This window comes from Nycticebus coucang, chromosome 10, assembly GCF_027406575.1.
Source record: "Nycticebus coucang isolate mNycCou1 chromosome 10, mNycCou1.pri, whole genome shotgun sequence".
In the NCBI taxonomy this organism is placed as follows: Eukaryota; Metazoa; Chordata; class Mammalia; order Primates; family Lorisidae; genus Nycticebus; species Nycticebus coucang.
In genome coordinates, this window is record NC_069789.1 from 12,955,272 (window position 1) to 12,973,470 (window position 18,199).

The 18,199-nt window shown below is 39.1% G+C and overlaps 1 protein-coding gene and 1 pseudogene across 1 annotated transcript in view; both read right to left on the reverse strand.

Moving 5' to 3' along the window:
• Positions 1-18,199, reverse strand: part of WDR64 (WD repeat domain 64) — a 140,024-nt gene that overhangs the window by 35,844 nt on the left and 85,981 nt on the right. Inside the window, exons 15-17 of the mRNA XM_053606402.1 lie at positions 15,317-15,493; positions 5,698-5,700; positions 1,432-1,562 (exon numbers count right to left, since the gene is read on the reverse strand). Of these exons, the coding sequence (XP_053462377.1) occupies positions 1,432-1,562; positions 5,698-5,700; positions 15,317-15,493 (311 nt within the window). The remainder of the gene's footprint in view (positions 1-1,431; positions 1,563-5,697; positions 5,701-15,316; positions 15,494-18,199) is intronic.
• Positions 3,015-4,891, reverse strand: LOC128596735 (far upstream element-binding protein 1-like; annotated as a pseudogene).

Below are 18,199 nucleotides of genomic sequence, written 5' to 3' on the forward strand. Positions count from 1 at the left end.
AACTTGACATGCTACTTGTCCTCCTGGACCCCGTGTCCTGTGTCTTCAACACAAAGATGACCAAAATTCTAGGAGCAGGGCCAGATGCAGAGAGGTGAAGAGAGAGGGATCTGTGGAAACAGCTGTTTCAACTAAAGCTTCAATAAGAATAAATTCAAAGCCCAAACAAGAAAAGATTATTTCCTCTCCAAAGCTGGCTAAAAGTAACAACTCGTACCAGGATGGAAAAGGGCAGGGGGCCCAGGAGGACCAGTAGCATGTGAAGTACTGTACATGGAGAGGCAGAGATTCTTTGATCTTTTCCTCTTCTTTCCCCTTGCCATTTCCAATTCTCTTCTCTCTCCTCTTTTATACCTCTTGTATTCCCACAAATGCTTAGATAAACTTAATTTTAATTATTGTTAAAGTTCTTGGCAATCTTGTACCACAAAGTAACAGTTTATAAACCCCCTTGACATCAGGTGTCCACACATGGCCTTTGCATGCATCCAAATTACACAACTGGGATTATTATCTACCATACATCTACATAAACAATTCAATGTTACATTAGTTCTTTTATAGCCAGTGGCAAGAACATTTAGGAATGTATGGTGGAGAGAGGGTTAATATTTTGGCCACGGCACAGAGCGTATCTAACTGGTTGAGATGTAGACTTACATAAGCCACACTGGCCCTGTAATAAGCTGGATGTGCTGGGCTAGTGAGTGAGAAGAAAGTCTACCCAGTCTGCCTCTCATCCTTTGACTTTGGTGACTGAGTGGATGGCGGTGGTACCAAGAACACAAGAAGAAAAGAAGTTCTTGGGGGCGGATGGATTGGGAAGAAATTTTAGGCATGTTGGGCTTCAAGGGTCTTAGTAGCAATGCAAATGAAAATTGCCAGTAGGCAATTGGACATGTGTTACATAAGGTTCACCCTAGTTGTACCATTCATTCTAGGATTTAGACAAGTAGAACATAAGTCTCTTGAGGCCAGACACAGTGGCTCACACCTGCAATCCAAGCACTCTGGGAGGCTGAGGCAGGCGGATTGCTTGAGCTTGGGAGTTTGAGACCAGCCTGAGCGAGAGTGAGACCCAGTCTCTGTTAAAAATAGAAAATCTAGCTGGATGTTGTGGCGGGCACCTGTAGTCCCAGCTACTTGGGAAGCTGAGGCATGAGGAGCCCAAGAGTTTGAGGTTGCTTTAAGGTCTGACACCATGGCACTTTACCCAGGGTGACAGAAGGAGACTCCTCAAAAAGAAAAAAAAAAGACTTAAAAAAAAAAAACCCCATAGTTTCTTCACGAACATTCTCCTGAGAATTATCACCACTTTCCTTTATTGCTCTTTTCTTGTTTTATTTATTGTTTATTTTTTGAGTATTGTATGTTACTTTGGCTCTTCCACAGTACGATTTTTAAACTACTCATGGAAAAGATGCAACTTACACTTCTTTGACAGTAGCCGTTGCAAAATTCCACAAGATGATCACACCATTTAAGGTTCCAGCGACAATCAAATTATAGCCTTCTAATTGTAATATATCAATGCAGCTCACTTCAAAACCGACGGCAGGATTCTGAAGAAAGAAACAGAACCACAACTGTCACAACACGATCTGACCACAGTACAAGTGCACACTTTGGAATTCTCCTTGACTGAAGATAATTATTTAACCATTATAATGTTATTAACCCTAGAGCAGAGGGCAGCACCTGTGGCTCAAAGGAGTAGGGTACTGGCCCCGTATACCAGAGGTGGCAGGTTCAAACCCAGCCCCAGCCAAAAAAAAACTGCAAAAAAAAAAAAGCTCCAGAGCATAAAATTTACTAAAATGTATTCTTTCTGGCATTAAAAAATTTTAACTTTCAGAATTCATTGAAACCACAAAATATACTCTCCCTCCCTACAGGGCCCTTTTTTCTCAGCTTTGATTTATTCTTCCTTACTCCCCCTTGGATTACCTTCTTAATCTTTCTCTTCCCTACAAGCTTTTTGAAAGAACATTCTGCATGAGCTTTGCACATTTACTGGCCTTTCTTTCACTTGACAATGTTCACCATCTGGTTTCCGCTCCAGACCATTTTGTGGGAGCTTTTTCTATTTATCCCTAAGGACAATTTATGCTATTGCCTGCTCCATTTTATACTTTTCAGTTGTCTCGCCACAAGCATTTGTTGGGCACTTACTATGTTAATTTAGATCACAAAGTCAAACAGGATGTCTGTGACCTGGAGAGACTTATAATAATTGAAAGTATTTGGATTCCGGGCGATTCGAAAGTGCTATCACAGGCATAGTAAGATTGGATGTGGAACGAGGAAGAATGACATCTAAAAGATATTAGAGGTCTATTACCACCTTCGTTGTCACTCTAAATTCTTTTTCCTTCCTGAAATTCCTTAGTCTTTTAACATCCTCAACACCATGTTTTCCTGGTTTTGCTTCTTTTCTGTTTTCCTTTCTTTTCTTTCTTTTTTTTTTTTAAGGTTTCACATCATTTATTGTAAAGCAAAAAATAAGCAATTTAAAAGTGAAAGTTTACATTGAAAGGGGACATTTGTATCACGAAGCCTTACACATAATAGTTATAATAGTTGCAAATACATTTGCTGGAATGTGTACATCTACACTAAATTCCAAAAACAAACCAATTTTCATTTCTACACAGAAATATTAACCTCCTATCAGTAATGATATTTAGTACATCAAAAATAAAAACCTTCTATTTTAAACCAAAAACAAAATTAAGATCTTCATCAAGTTGTCTGCGTCCATATAGTTAACAAAGGTGTTTTAGCCCCACCCAGTAAAGCAAATACTGTATTGTCCACTTCTTTTTTTTTTTATTAAATCATAGCTGTGTACATTAATGTGGTCATGGGGCACCATACACTAGTTTCATAGACCGTTTGACACATTTTCATCACACTGGTTAACATAGCCTTCCTGGCATTTTCTTAGTTATTGTGCTAAGACATTTATATTCCACATTTACTAAGTTTCACGTATACCCTTTGTCCACTTCTTATTATTGGCCCTGAGGTGCTGGAGGATGCTGTGACATTCCCAGGGGACTTGCCTGGGCATAGTAGGCTGCCTGTGGTCTGTCGTACTCAGCCCAGGCTGCACTGTAATCTGGCTGACCACCTGGTGGAGCCCCAGTAAGATCAGGGACTGCTTAACCCATTTTCTTACAGTACTCTTCCCAAGCTGGGGTATAATCAACCTGTCCAGCTGGAGCTGGCGTCTGCTGATCTCCTTGCCCATTAGTCTGGGTTGTGGTTGGTGCGTCCGCGGGAACTGCAGGTGGCGGCTGTGCTTGCTGCTGATAATAGCATGATAGGCTGCCCAAGCTGCTGAATTTGGGTCTGTTCCTGCTTGGCTGGATCGGCAGGAGCCTGCTGCTAGTGTGGATATGCCCTTCTGCACCGCTGAGGAGCACATGGGGCTGGAGGACCATGAGGACTGGAACCAGGTGGTCCTAGATTATAAGGTGCAGGGTCACATGGTCCCAGGAGGCCCATGGGGTACAGGTGGCCTTAAAGGATTTACTGGGCCACCAATCTTTTCTTCTTTGAGTTGCCAGACATGTCTGTTTGCTGTGGAGTGCCACAAATTGTAAACAACTTCATATTAGGATCTGCATTAGGTGGAGGATTTCTCTGAAGTTCTCTTCTTGCACTGGACCGTTGGCTTATGCTTTTTATGGTTTCACCTCCTTTTCCTATTAGTAATGTGGGTCTCCCAGTTGGCACAATGAAATTAAATTCTTGTAATCCACCAGGTGGTCCCATGTTCCAGTTGCCTTGACCTCTACTTCTTCCTCGACCACCAGGTCCAGGTCCACCTGGATTACCAGCCTGAACACTTTGAAGAAAGTCCGTAATAATTTCTGCGTCATGCTGACAATGGTCTGGAGGTCCTGTTATTTGTGCTATTCTATCAGGTGTGGTGGTGTTCCATCATCTGGCTTAAACTGAATTCAAACATCAGCATCATTTTGTATTTTTTTGATCACCTCTCCATTTCTTCCTATTACAATACCAACAGCAAATCTTGGGATGGGAACATCTATCCCTTCACTTCCTATTCATGACCTATACTCATTTCGAGCTTCTCTGAAACTACCTTGATCATCACGTATTAACTACAACACCATTTCCTTGGCTTGTTGAACTTTATATGGGTCTCCTATAATCTTCAGAGGTTTATCTGCACCAATATTCTGAGGCCCATCTTGAATCATAACCACTTCAACTCCAGCTCGCTCATGAAGTTGTTTAATAGTCTCTCCCCGCTTTCCAGTAACTAATCCTACCTGGCTAGCTGGAATCATGATTTGTTGAACTGTATTTCCTGGTCCATTGCCATGATAGAAGCCAAGAGCTGGTCTTCCTTTTTCAACAATCTTATCCAGTGACCGTTTTGCTGATTAGACCTATTCAGGTGTTCCAGTTAACATACATGACCTTTCTGGAAGGACACCACTCTCTGGAGCTACCTGTAATTTGCATCCAGATTCTTGCTGTATGTGTGAGATCTGTTCACCTCCTCTGCCAATTATAAAGCCAACCATTCCATCTGGAACTTTGTATTCTTCTGTCTTTACAGACCTTTGCTGCTGATGCATTGGTTGTAACTTTGTTCCAAAAGAGTCATTTTGAGGAGCAACTTGCTTAGCATCTGGTTGATCTCCATCTTCTAAAGGTCTTTTTTGTCTCCCATAACCATAGTCATTTGAATTCAGTGATGTTCCAGCATCACCTCCAATTTTTGCTGCCATCTGCCGGGCTCTCTGCAGGGCATCTTTGAAAGCATCGTTTACTCCTCCACCACCACTGCCACCACCACTACCACCCCCAGCTGAGCCAGAGAGGGTGGAGGCTCTGTCGAATAGTCTGCCATGGCGACACTACAGTAGCCACTGCCCCTTTTTCACAGAGACCGGCTCTCAGCTAACAGCTAAGAAAGAAAGAAAACGGCTTCTTTTCTATTTTCTATTTGGTACCCTCTTATGCCGTGAACATTTAAAAGATTAATATCCTTAGGTTTCACCTCCAGTTCATTTACTTTTATTTTTTTTCAAATCTTGCTGAGCAAGCTTATCACATGTTTTAATAATCATCTCAATGTTAATGACCTAATAATCTAGTGCAGTCACCTCCCACAAGCTTCAGGCTTGTGTGTGTAATTACTTAGATTTTTTTTTTTCTTTATTGTTGGGGATTCATTGAGGGTACAATAAGCCAGGTTACACTGATTGCATTTGTTAGGTAAAGTCCCTCTTGCAATCATGTCTTGCCCCCAGAAGGTGTGGCACACACCAAGCCCCTCCCCACTCCCTCCTTCCCCATCCCCCCACCCCCATATTACTTAGATATTTTTACAGGTATCTCAAAGTTAATACATCACCTCCTTTAAGCATGCTCCTTCACGTTATTCTTGTCTCTTGTATGATCTGCATCATTCAAGTTGGAAATCCTGGAGGTGTCCTGATTCTTCTCAGGATCCTCCTCGTCACTGCATGGCATCAATCAATCACTCATTAGTCAACTACAAGTTCTACTACTTTTACTGCCTAAATGTTTTTTGAAATAATTTCTTCCTTATCATTTCCACCATCATGGCTTTTCTTTTCTTTTTTTTTTTTTTTTGCTGTAGACACTTTATTTCTGCTTTCCAGAGAGAAATTGAAGCTGAGGGATATTTACATACTACTTTTTCTTCTATGTCAGGTTTTGTGTGATTCAAGCAACCTGTTTTATTTATTTATTTATTTATTCATTTGCAGTGTTTGGCCAGGTTTGGGTTTGAACCTGCCACCTCTGGCATATGGCATACTCCTTTGAGCCACAGGGGCTGCCCCAAGCAACCTGTTTTATTTATTTATTTTTTTTTTCAATTAAAACAGTAGCCTATTGCCAGAATCTTCTGCCATTCGTCTTGTCCTGTTCAAATCTATCATCTAGGCAGCAGCAAAGATGAGCTACCCACAGCACAAATCTGATCGGATCATTTTTCTTTTTCTTTTTTTTTTTTTTTTGTGGTTTTTGGCTGGGGCTGGGTTTGAACCCACCACCTCCAGCCTCCGGCACCCTACTCCTTGAGCCACAGGCACTGCCCAGGATCATTTTTTATCTAAGCCTCTTTCTTTCTGTGATTTTCCATTTCTTCAATGGTAAAGATACTCAGGCTCCTTACCACTGGAGGCCTGGTCCAATCCCCACAGATCTGTTCATCTTCATCTTCTACCACTCCCTTACTCCAGCCACCCTGAGACACTTGTAGTTACGCTTCACAAACCAGGTAACATCTCGTCTCCATGACTGTGTTTGTGTGTCCTCCGCTTGGGATCCACTTCGCCTTTTCACTGCCCTCTGGAAACGTCCTATCTGGGCCACAGTAACTCCTGATAATTCTTAGATCTAATTCAGCAGTTATCTTCTCCAGGAGCATCCTCCTCTCCCCAGTGTTCTAAGGCCTCTGCTGTACGCCTGTCGGACAGGTACTGTACCACATTAGTCCTGGCATTCCACATGCAAAGAACAGTGCATGGTACATCACAGGTATTTATTCATAAATAAAAGAGTTTTAGGGAAATAATTTCTGGCACAATTCAATTATTTTTCCTACGAGGCTTTTGCAAATTTCCTACCTATATTGTAATTTTAAAGAATGTTGCAAGACAGAAGTGCTATAGTAATTATGATAAGTAAAAAAAAAAAATAAGGATTCAAAATCAGAGATAATTTACCCTTGCATTAAGATCCTAAAAGACATTTTTATTATACTTCAATAATTTATTCTGTAGCTTTTTTTAAATTAATTTTTATTAAATCATAACTTTGTACATTGATGCATTTATGGGGTTCAGGGTGCTGCTTCGATATACAATGTGAAATGTTTACATTGACCTAAGTAACACATCCATCACAATTATACTCATTTCTTAACAGTTTTGAAATGTACCATTGTATAAGGCACATTAGGTGAGGTCCCCCCAAAATACTCTCCCTCCTCCCAAATCCCCCCTCCCCTCCCTTCTCTCTCCTCTTCCCTTCTACTTTCTAGACTATAGTTATGTTTTGCCATTCATATGAATGTGTAGGTGACTATATACTGATTTCGTAGTAGTACTGAGTACATTAGATATTTGTTTTTCCATTCTTGAGTTACTTTACTAAAAAGAATATGTTCCAACTCCATCCAGGTAAACATAAAAGATGTGAAGTCTCCATCTTTCTATGACTGCATAGTATTCCATGGTGTACATATACCACAATTTGTTAATCCATTCATGGGTCGATGGGCACTTGGGCTGTTTCCATGTCTTAGCTATCATGAATTGGGCTGCAATAAACATTCTGGTGCAAATGTTTTTGTTATTCTGTAACTTATTGCAATAGTTTTATTTTTTGGAAACACTTTATATTACCCGCAATCACTACACATTCGTCTTTTATTGGCTATAAGTAAGGCTTTGTATATCAAATACATATGGTTAAACCCAGAGTTTCCAATGACATGTAGAGTTGGGAAGAGAAGTAGACTAGAATTACTCTATGCAGAGATGCATTTTGTTTTATCTTTTGTAAACATTACATGATGATGTTAATATGATGCAGTCGCTGTATATATTGATTTCAAAGTCCTTTTAGCTAACCATAAAACTTACTTATTTAAACTAGCAATAGTAAAATTCAAAATTGCAGTGCTACAGTGACATTTATTTGACTATGAGGAAAAATCATATAGTATCTCTCTGTCCCAAGATAAAATGATACTTTCCAAATTCTACACACAAGCTACATTACTCTCTTTTAAATTATATTATGGTTGTTACACTAAGGGCAAGGAGAATAAAAGACTTTAATTGCTCCCTCTACAGCTTGCAGTTTTTTGTATTCTCCGGTTTCTTAAAGATGAAAAATGTAAGTGGTTTGAGCTAATATTAGAGCCAACAAACAAGGATGATGAAGATCATATTTTAAAAAAGTCAACTGGTTTATATATATATATATATTTTTTTTTTTTTTATTGTTGGGGATTCATTGAGGGCACAATAAGCCAGTTATACTGATTGCAATTGTTAGGCAAAGTCCCTCTTGCAATCATGTCTTGCCCCCATAAAGTGTGACACACACTAAGGCCCCACCCCCCTCCCTCCGTCCCTCTTTCTGTTTCCCCCCCCATACCCTTAATTGTCATTAATTGTCCTCATATCAAGATTGAGTACATAGGATTCGTGCTTCTCTATTCTTGTGATGCTTTACTAAGAATAATGTCTTCCACTTCCATCCAGGTTAATACGAAGGATGTAAAGTCTCCATTTTTTTTTAATGGCTGAATAATATTCCATGGTATACATATACCACAGCTTGTTAATCCATTCCTGGGTTGGTGGGCATTTAGGCTCTTTCCACATTTTGGCGATGGTAAATTGAGCTGCAATAAACAGTCTAGTACAAGTGTCCTTATGATAAAAGGATTTTTTTCCTTCTGGGTAGATGCCCAGTAATGGGATTGCAGGATCAAATGGGAGGTCTAGCTTGAGTGCTTTGAGGTTTCTCCATACTTCCTTCCAGAAAGGTTGTACTAGTTTGCAGTCCCACCAGCAGTGTAAAAGTGTTCCCTTCTCTCCACATCCACGCCAGCATCTGCAGTTTTGAGATTTTGTGATGTGGGCCATTCTCACTGGGGTTAGATGATACCTCAGGGTTGTTTTGATTTGCATTTCTCTAATATATAGAGATGATGAACATTTTTTCATGTGTTTGTTAGCCATTCATCTGTCATCTTTAGAGAAAGTTCTATTCATGTCTCTTGCTCATTGATATATGGGATTGTTGGCTTTTTTCATGTGGATTAATTTGAGTTCTCTATAGATCCTAGTTATCAAGCTTTTGTCTGATTGAAAATATGCAAATATCCTTTCCCATTGTGTAGGTTATCTCTTTGCTTTGGTTATTGTCTCCTTAGCTGTACAGAAGCTTTTCAGTTTAATGAAGTCCCATTTGTTTATTTTTGTTGTTGTTGCAATTGCCATGGCAGTCTTCTTCATGAAGTCTTTCCCCAGGCCAATATCTTCCAGTGTTTTTCCTATGCTTTCTTGGAGGATTTTTATTGTTTCATGCCTTAAATTTAAGTCCTTTATCCATCTTGAATCAATTTTTGTGAGTGGGGAAAGGTGTGGGTCCAGTTTCAGTCTTTTACATGTAGACATCCAGTTCTCCCAACACCATTTATTGAATAGGGAGTCTTTCCCCCAAGGTATGTTCTTGTTTGGTTTATCAAAGATTAGGTGGTTATAAGATGTTAGTTTCATTTCTTGGTTTTCAATTCGATTCCAAGTGTCTATGTCTCTGTTTTTGTGCCAGTACCATGCTGTCTTGAGCACTATGGCTTTGTAGTACAGACTAAAATCTGGTATGCTGATGCCCCCAGCTTTATTTTTGTTACAGAGAACTGCCTTAGCTATACGGGGTTTTTTCCGGTTCCATACAAAACGCAGAATCATTTTTTCCAAATCTTGAAAGTACGATGTAGGTACTTTGATAGGAATGGCATTGAATAGGTAGATTGCTTTGGGACGTATAGACATTTTAACAATGTTGATTCTTCCAAGCCATGAGCATGCTATGTTCTTCCATTTGTTAATATCCTCTGCTATTTCCTTTCTGAGGATTTCATAGTTTTCTTTATAGAGGTCCTAACTGGTTTATATTTTTATGGGAACAAACATTTTTCTATCTTCCAGCCACAAACATATGTCCCAAACGCTTCATTCCCATATGTGCACACATGTGCCTGCCGCATCGAGGAAGAGTCAGCAGAAACCTAAGGAGATTTTAAGTGAAGTTGCCTAACTCAATACATAGAACTACGTCTGACACATCTTTAAGTGCATCCAAACTCCAGTTAGTACAGGCACACCTCGTTTCATTGTGTATGACTTTGTTGTGCTTTGTAGATCGTGTGTATTTTGTGAATTGAAGGTCTGTGGCAACCTTGCATCTAGCAAGTCTATTGGTGTGATTTTCTTTTTTTTTTCTAACAGCATGTGTTCACTTTGTGTCTCTGTGTCACATTTGGGTAATTCTTGCAGTATTTCAAACTTTTAAATTATTATTATATCTGGTATGGTGATCTGTGTTCAGAGATCTTCAGTGTTAGTATTGCAGTTGTTGTGGGGTACCGTGGATGGTGCTAATGAGATGGCAGACTCATTGGATAAATATTTGTGCTCTCACTGCGCCACCATTCCCCCCGCTCTCCATCTCCTAGGGCCTCCCTATTCCCTGAGATACAAGAATATTAAAATGAGGCCAATTAATAACCTCACAAAGGCCACTACATATTCAACTGAAAGGAAGAGACACACATGTCTCACTTGAAATCAAAAGCTAGAAATGATTAAGCTTAGTAAGGAAGGCACATTGAAAGCTGAGATAGGCTGAAAGGTAGGCCCGTTTCATCCAACAGCCAAGTTGTGAATGCGAAGGAAAAGTTCTCGAAGGAAATTAAAAACGCGATTCTAGTGAACACACAGGTGATAAAAAGTGAAACAGCCTTGTTGATATGGAGAAAGTTTGAGTGGTCTGGATAGATCAAAGCAGCCACACATTCCAAAACATAATCCAGAGCAAGGCCCTAATTCTCTTCAATTTTATGGAGGCCAAAAGAGGGGAGGAGGCTGCAAACAAAAAGCTTAAAGCTAGCTGACACTGGTTCAAGACGTTTAAGGCAAGAAGCCTCCTCCATAAAATAAAATTGCACGGTGAAGCAGCAGGTGCTGGTGGAGAAACTGCAGCAGGCTATCCAGAAGACCTAGCTGAGATGACCGGTGAAGGCGGCCACACTAAACAACTGATTTTCACTGCAGACAAAAGATTGGAAGAAGATGCCACCTGGGACTCAACTAGCTGAAGAAGTCAATGCCTGCCTTCTAAGCCCCAAAGCGCTCTTACAGAGATGTATGAGGAGTTGTTTTATTTTGCTTCTTTACTTCCGTGGACGTACAATGGGGTTAATGGTCTCATGTCTGCTAACACAACCACCATTCTACAGTCCATGCATCAAGGAGTCATTTCAGCTTTTTACAGATAGTAACCGATGTGGACAAAGTCAATTGAAAGCCTTCTGGAAAGGATTCATCATTCTAGATGTCATTAAGAACATTCATGATTCGTGAGTGGTGATCAAGATGCCAACATTAACAGGAATTTGGAAGATGTTGATTCCAGACCTCATATGAGTCTTTGAAGAATTCAAGACTTGAGTAGAGGAGGTAACTGCATGTGTCGCAGAAAGAGCAAGAAAACTAGAATTAGAAGTGGAGCCTGAAGATGTGACTGAATTGCTGCAACCCAGTGATAAAATTTGAGCAAATGAGGAGTTGCTTCTTGTAGCTGAGCAAAGTGTTTTCCTGAGATGCAATCTACTGGCGAAAATGCTGTGAACCTTGTTGAAATGACAAAGAGGGATTAAGATTATCACATCAACTTAGTTCATAAATCAGTAGTAGGGGTTGACTCCAATTTTGAAAGAAGTTCTTCTATAAGTAAAATGTTATCAAACAGCATCTCATGCTACAGAGAAATGCTTCATGAAAAGAAAAGTCAATTGATGGGGCAAATTTTATTGCTGTCTCATTTTAAGAAACTGCCACACCCGGCCGGGTGTGGTGAACTCCCCCCCCACACACACACCTCCCCACCGTCCTGTCTCTACTAAAAAAAAAAAAAGAAAGAAAAACTAGCCGGGTGTCATGATAGGTGCCTGTAGTCCCAGCTACTGGGGAGGCTGAAGCAGGTGGATTGCTTAAGCCCAGGAGTTTGAGGTTGCCATGAGCTAGGACAGCATGGCACTTTAGCCTGGGCAATAGAGTGAGACAAGGGAAGGGAAGGGAAGGGAAGGGAAAGGAAGGGAAGGGAGGGGAGGGGAGGGGAGGGGAGGGGAGGGGAGGGATTGCCACAGCCATCCAAGCTTTCAGCAACCACCACCCTCAGCAGTCGGCAGCCAAGATCCTCCACCAGAAAAAAGATTACGACTTCTGAAGGCTCCGATGACTGTTAGCATGTTTTAGCAATTACATTTTAAATTAAGGCATGTAAATCTCCTTGTACATAAGGCAATTGCACACTGAATAGACTACGGTATAACATAATCGTAACTTTTACAAGCATTGAAAAACGAAGCATTTTGTGTGACTCTATTGTAATATTTGGTCTATTGCAATAGTTTGGAAACAAACCCACAAAATCTCTAAAGTATGCCCATTGTTATTAACCTTTTCTTGGTCACAAACATTTCAAGAATCCTTTTAAAAGAAGTTATGGAGCAACATTACTCAGGCATGAAAAGGAGTAAGCTACATCATGATAGCAGAAACACAGGCAAATCTCAGTAGCGTTATGCTAGACAAACCAAACCTTACATAGTACATTATTTCACTTCTGTGACATCATAGAATAAGAAAAACGAAATCTTTGGTGAAAGAGATTATAGCAGTTGTTGCCTTTGGGTGACAGGCAGGGCATGAGGACCCTTTCTGGGTGATACTGCTGTTGTTGATCACAATGGGGGGGTTGAGTTGTTTTTTGTTCTTAAAAAAATCATTGAACAGAACACTTAAATTTTGTGCATTTTATTTCATGTTAATATCACTAAAAAACATAAACAGTGAGTTCTAGTTAATGATACATACACATATCTGGTGACATGTACTGAGCTCTTCATTTTACTTTGAAATATATTTTAACCATAAGATGGATCGCAAGTGACAACATCAGAGCAAGAGGAGAAGCTTTGAAAAAAAGGAAGTTTGAAAAAAGAAAGTTGGTGGGCGGCGCCTGTGGCTCAAGGAGTAGGGCGCCGGTCCCATATGCCAGAGGTGGCGGGTTCAAACCCAGCCCCGGCCAAAAACCACAAAAAAAAAAAAAAAAAAAGGTTGGGATTTTATTAACTGACCTTGAAAACTCTAGATAAAATTAATATAAAAGAGATGAAAATTAATAGTTGGCTAGAAAACGTAGAGAGTCATTTTGCAACCTTTTGTTATGGTCTCAAACTTAATATTCTTATTAAAATCTAAAAGAATTTAAAAGAGCTAGCTATTTTTAGAGAGGTGAGTTATTTTTAGACTGATAGATGACCTATTTTTAGATCCCTAAATGAAGCCTGAAGAAGCCTTGTAATTATTTCCAAGAAGTAGTTTATGAAACCAGAAGACTCATCTACACCCAGCTTTTCAGAAGTCAGCATTGCCACGACAAAAATGTAAACACTAATAAGAAACAGGAAAAAATATTTAGATCTTACATCATGGAGGACTAATATCTGTCGTAATGACCTGAGTATCCAGACATGTGTAAGTATAGTCCTAATATTCCTAACATACCAAATTATTTTAAAATATTGGAAGAGAAAGAACAACTTAGAAAAATGTATAGCAGGAGGCTGGAGCACCTTGTCATATCCGGAAGCTATCTAGAATTCCTGGGGTCTTGTCAGAACTCAGGAGCCGGAAGAGGCTGTAACCAGCTTGAGGTGAGACAATTTGAGCCTTCGTAATAGCAAGTGCGATTGACTGGAACGCATCAAGAATACTGAAATTTGTGAGTTGATATTATTATTAAATAAACAAAATTCACCGGCCACCTTTGGAATATGCTAGAGAACCTGATAAATACAAGGAACAACTCATTAATTATTTTGCTTTTCTGTATAAACAGTACTTCACTGTAACCAGACATATCATGGAGGAGAGTTTTCCACTAAAGATACATTCTAGTAATGAAAGAAGCAGAGGGGCAAAGTGGCAGCTGTGAATGATGTAATAGACACAGGTAGTGATTGTTGGTGGCCACCAAAATACCAAAAGAGACGTCCAGTCTTTATGTTGAAGCCTGATGGAAGGACACGACACCATCTATGAAAGGGTCTTGCCATGGAAAAAGAGTTGTGGTCAATTAAGCCTACTACCAGATTTAACTACCAGATAATAGAATTATAGTCAGCAAAATCAGAAAGTGGCAAATGTCCAGTTTCTTTATTTTCTTATTTTTATTTTTATTTTTTGAGACAGAGTCTCTGTTGCCCCTGGCTAGAGGGCTGTGGCCTCATAGCTCACAGCAACCTCAAACTCCTGGGTTCAGGTGATCCTCCTGCCTCAGCCTCCCAACTAGCTGGGAATACAGGGGTCAGCCACAATGCCCAGCTAGTTTTTCTATTTTTATTTTTATGTTTTTCAGAGTAACAAAGAGAGATTTTATTTAGAAAGAACAAAGAGAAAGTTCAGAGCACTTTTAAAGAGAGTTGGAAGTGGGTCACTCATGAAGGAGAATGACATGGGGTCTTGTTTTTGTATTATTATTTTTAGTAGAGATGGGGTCTTGCATTTGCTCAGGCTGGTCTTGAACTCCTAAGCTCAAGCAATCCACCTGCCTTGCCTCCCAGAGTGCTAGGATTACAGGCGTGTCCAATTTCTTTAATACATAAATCGTAAGAGAAAAAGAGAGACATAAATATCTATAGATTTAAAAGATATGTAACAGTTTACATGGATGGAATTGGAACATATTCTTCTTAGCAAAGTATCCAATGTACTCAGCCTTACTACGAAACGAAAGCTATAACCCAATTATAGCCCAAGAAGAAGGGGAAAGGGGAGAGGGAGAGAAGGGGAGGAGGAGGATGCGTGGAGGGAGGGTAATTGGTGGGACCACACCTGCGGTGCATCTTACAAGGGTACAGGTGAAATTTACTAGGTGTAGAATATAAATGTCTTAACACAATAACTAAGAAAATGCCGCGAAGGCTATGTTAACCAGTTTGATGAAAATATTTCGATTTGTATATAAAACCAGCACATTGTACCCCATGATTGCATTAATGTACACAGCTATGATTTAATAAAAAAAAAAAAAAGATATGTAACAGATTTATCAACCAACCGCAACAAATGGACTTTTCTTGGATCCGGAGGAATATGAACACTGAATGAGCATGTGATGACATTAAAGACTTCTTGTAAATTATTTTTAAAATATTTTAGAAAATAATGGTAAGATGATCATTTGGGGGAGTCATTATGGTTCAGAGCTATGCACTGACTACATGGAGATGAAAGACTGTCCGGGATTTGTTTCCACCCATCGGTAGGGGTCATGGGGAAGTGGTGAGAATAAAGAATGTTTGAGCCAAGCACAACTTTGGAAGCGGAGCAATGGTACACAGAAGTTCTTTGCATGATTTTCTGTACTTCTGTTTGTGAGTGTTTTCATAACAGAAAGTAACAATTTTAAAAAAGAATCAAGAAAGGAAACTTACATTGGTGTGTGGAGAAACATTTCTCTCAACTATTAACTTGATGTGTGGGAAAGGAAGAGCCGTGTTCTTATCTTTACTAGACGTCCTCAGGTGCAGAGTGCGATTCCCATCTTGCAGAAATGGTATGACGTCGGGCAGCTCCCATATGACCATGAGGTAAAAATCATCTTCCTTACCCTTTAATAGAAACCCGGGGGGCACAGGAAAAGTTCAACTAATTATTTTATTTTGGATTGTTTTAAAGAGATGAGAAAAATAGAATATACTCTGATATATCCACAAACTAGCTTTATTAAATCTTAAGCCCATCTATCCCTTGCTAATATAATTTATCTTTCTCGTTTCCTTCCCCGAGTAGCCAATAACCTGAATGTGATGTTAATTATGAAAATATGAAAATTTTAATATTTCTTCACATACACACCTGTGTTCAACATATATATGATATTGCTTTCAGGCTTTAAACCATTTTATATTAACCAACTACATGGATTTTTCTTCGATTTGTGTATTTCACTCAATTTTGTGTTTTTGACATTTAAACAGGTTATTTCATGGAACTCCCATCCATTTATTTTTAACTGCTTTACAGCATTGTATGAATACACTACAGTGTAATTGTCCATTCTCCTACCGATGGACGTACAGGTTGTTGCCAAAGTTTCACTGTTCGTCTATATGGAAATTTTTTTGCAGCATTTCACCAGGGGCCACAGTTTCTACACCATATATCTGCTGAGAGTAGAATTATCGTGTTGAGACATGCATATCAGCAACTTTACTTTGATACCACCAAATGCTCTTCCAGGCAGTGTTACCAATGCTTACTTTCTCCAGAAGTGGGTGAGAGTTCCCCTTTCTTCACATTCTTACTATTAATGGATTAAAATAAGGTTTTTGCATATCTGATGGGTTTGAAATTGGACATTTAAAAATTAAGTTTATTAATTGCATTAATCACATTTCCTTAATCGAGTGGCTTAAACATTTTTTCATGTGTCTGTGCATTACCTTGGTTTCTTTCCCTGTCCTTTCCCCATTTTTCTATCACTCTGCTTTTCTTCTGGACTTTAAAAACAAGCTTGGGGTTTTAGATTTTAATGTCCCGATAATACCTTTATGATATGCCATTTGTGAACATAGTATACCTCTTCAATTTATTTGATAGTGGCTTCTTGTTTAATGTCCTTCAAGGTTGTTTTTTTTTTTTACACAAAACTGCATATTTTTTGATTAATTTATGTTAGGTACCTCATATTTTTGCTTGCTATTGTAATGTGATCATTTATTCTGCCTATATTTTTCTAACAGGTTATTATTGATGAAATGCCATTAACTTTTCATTTTTTATGAAAAAAATTTTTTTTAGTTTGGTTATTTTTAAATTTTGGTTATTTTTTAAATTTTTTTTAGTTTGGTTATTTTGCTAGTAGAACAGGATCTTTGTAGGTTGAAAAGTAGCTGTGGAAAAGTGGAGAAAATATTGGTGTAAGAGTGAAAACTTCAGATGTCTATTTTTAGTTCTAGTGCTACTTTAGGCAAGATACATATCTTTTTTGGCTTTATGTTTTTATTTGTAAAATGAGGATTTCAGCTAGTTGATGAATAAAACTACTTCCATGTTTTAAAGTGTAATGATTCTAGGTGTCTCCCAGAGGCCTCTATTATCTCATGTCTATGTTAATTTAAAAGTATGGGCCAATAATACTCCTATCTATCGGTGAATTCTTTGGTTATAAGGTATGTCATAGTGAGAATAGAAGGAATCACAACATATCCAGAGAGTGATCAGATATTGGTACACTGAGTAAAAAATAGATTAGTTAGACCCAGATGCTCCCCAGTTGGTATGAGTTGGCTACAGTGGTTTTAGTCAGTTTAACTGGTTTCAACTGAACCACTTAGGACAGTGCCACTTGGACTTACTGAATTCAGGGAGCCACAACTTTTTAAAAGCAATTCTCAAAGACTGACTTAGAGTTATTAACATTTCATTTTACCGGGCGGCGCCTGTGGCTCAGTCGGTAAGGCGCCGGCCCCATATACCGAGGGTGGCAGGTTCAAACCCAGCCCTGGCCAAACTGCAAACCAAAAAATAGCCGGGCGTTGTGGCAGGCGCCTGTAGTCCCAGCTACTCGGGAGGCTGAGGCAGGAGAATCGCTTAAGCCCAGGAGTTGGAGGTTGCTGTGAGCTGTGTGAGGCCACAGCACTCTACCGAGGGCCATAAAATGAGACTCTGTCTCTACAAAAAAAAAACAAAAAACATTTCATTTTACCAAGTAAAACATTTAATTTTACTACCATTTAATTTTTACTTAGGGAGAACCCTTACTATCATCATTTTATGAAAAGAAAAGCTACACTAATACAAAACAGTAGGGAAGACACAACCTTAAAATTTAAAAAGTAAAATTAACTTTTATTTTTTCTATTTCACCCCTGCTTAATGAAATCTTTTAATCTTAGATTGGTACTGGCAGACAGGCCTTGAGGAATCAGTCCTCTAGGAAAACAGCAGTTCACATAATACTGAGAACATGTATTATGTTAATGGGTTCACTTAAGAAGATCTTTTTCTTTAAAGAACACACAGTAGGGGCTAAGAAAAATAACAGATACAAGAGAGACATTGAATAAACAAATAATAATACAGAAATTCCCTGAGCTGGAAGAGATACTTAAGGTTGCAGACTGAAAAGTCCTCTGTGGAACCAATGAGAAAAGGCAGGCAGGCCCTTTAGACTTCAAGCACAAAAATGACATCTCATTAAGTTTTCAGAGAGAAGGAATGAGTTACTTATAAAGGAAAAAGAATCAATACAGCTTTGAATTTATGATCGGCAACACTGTCACAGAAATGACATTTACAGATTTCTCAATAAA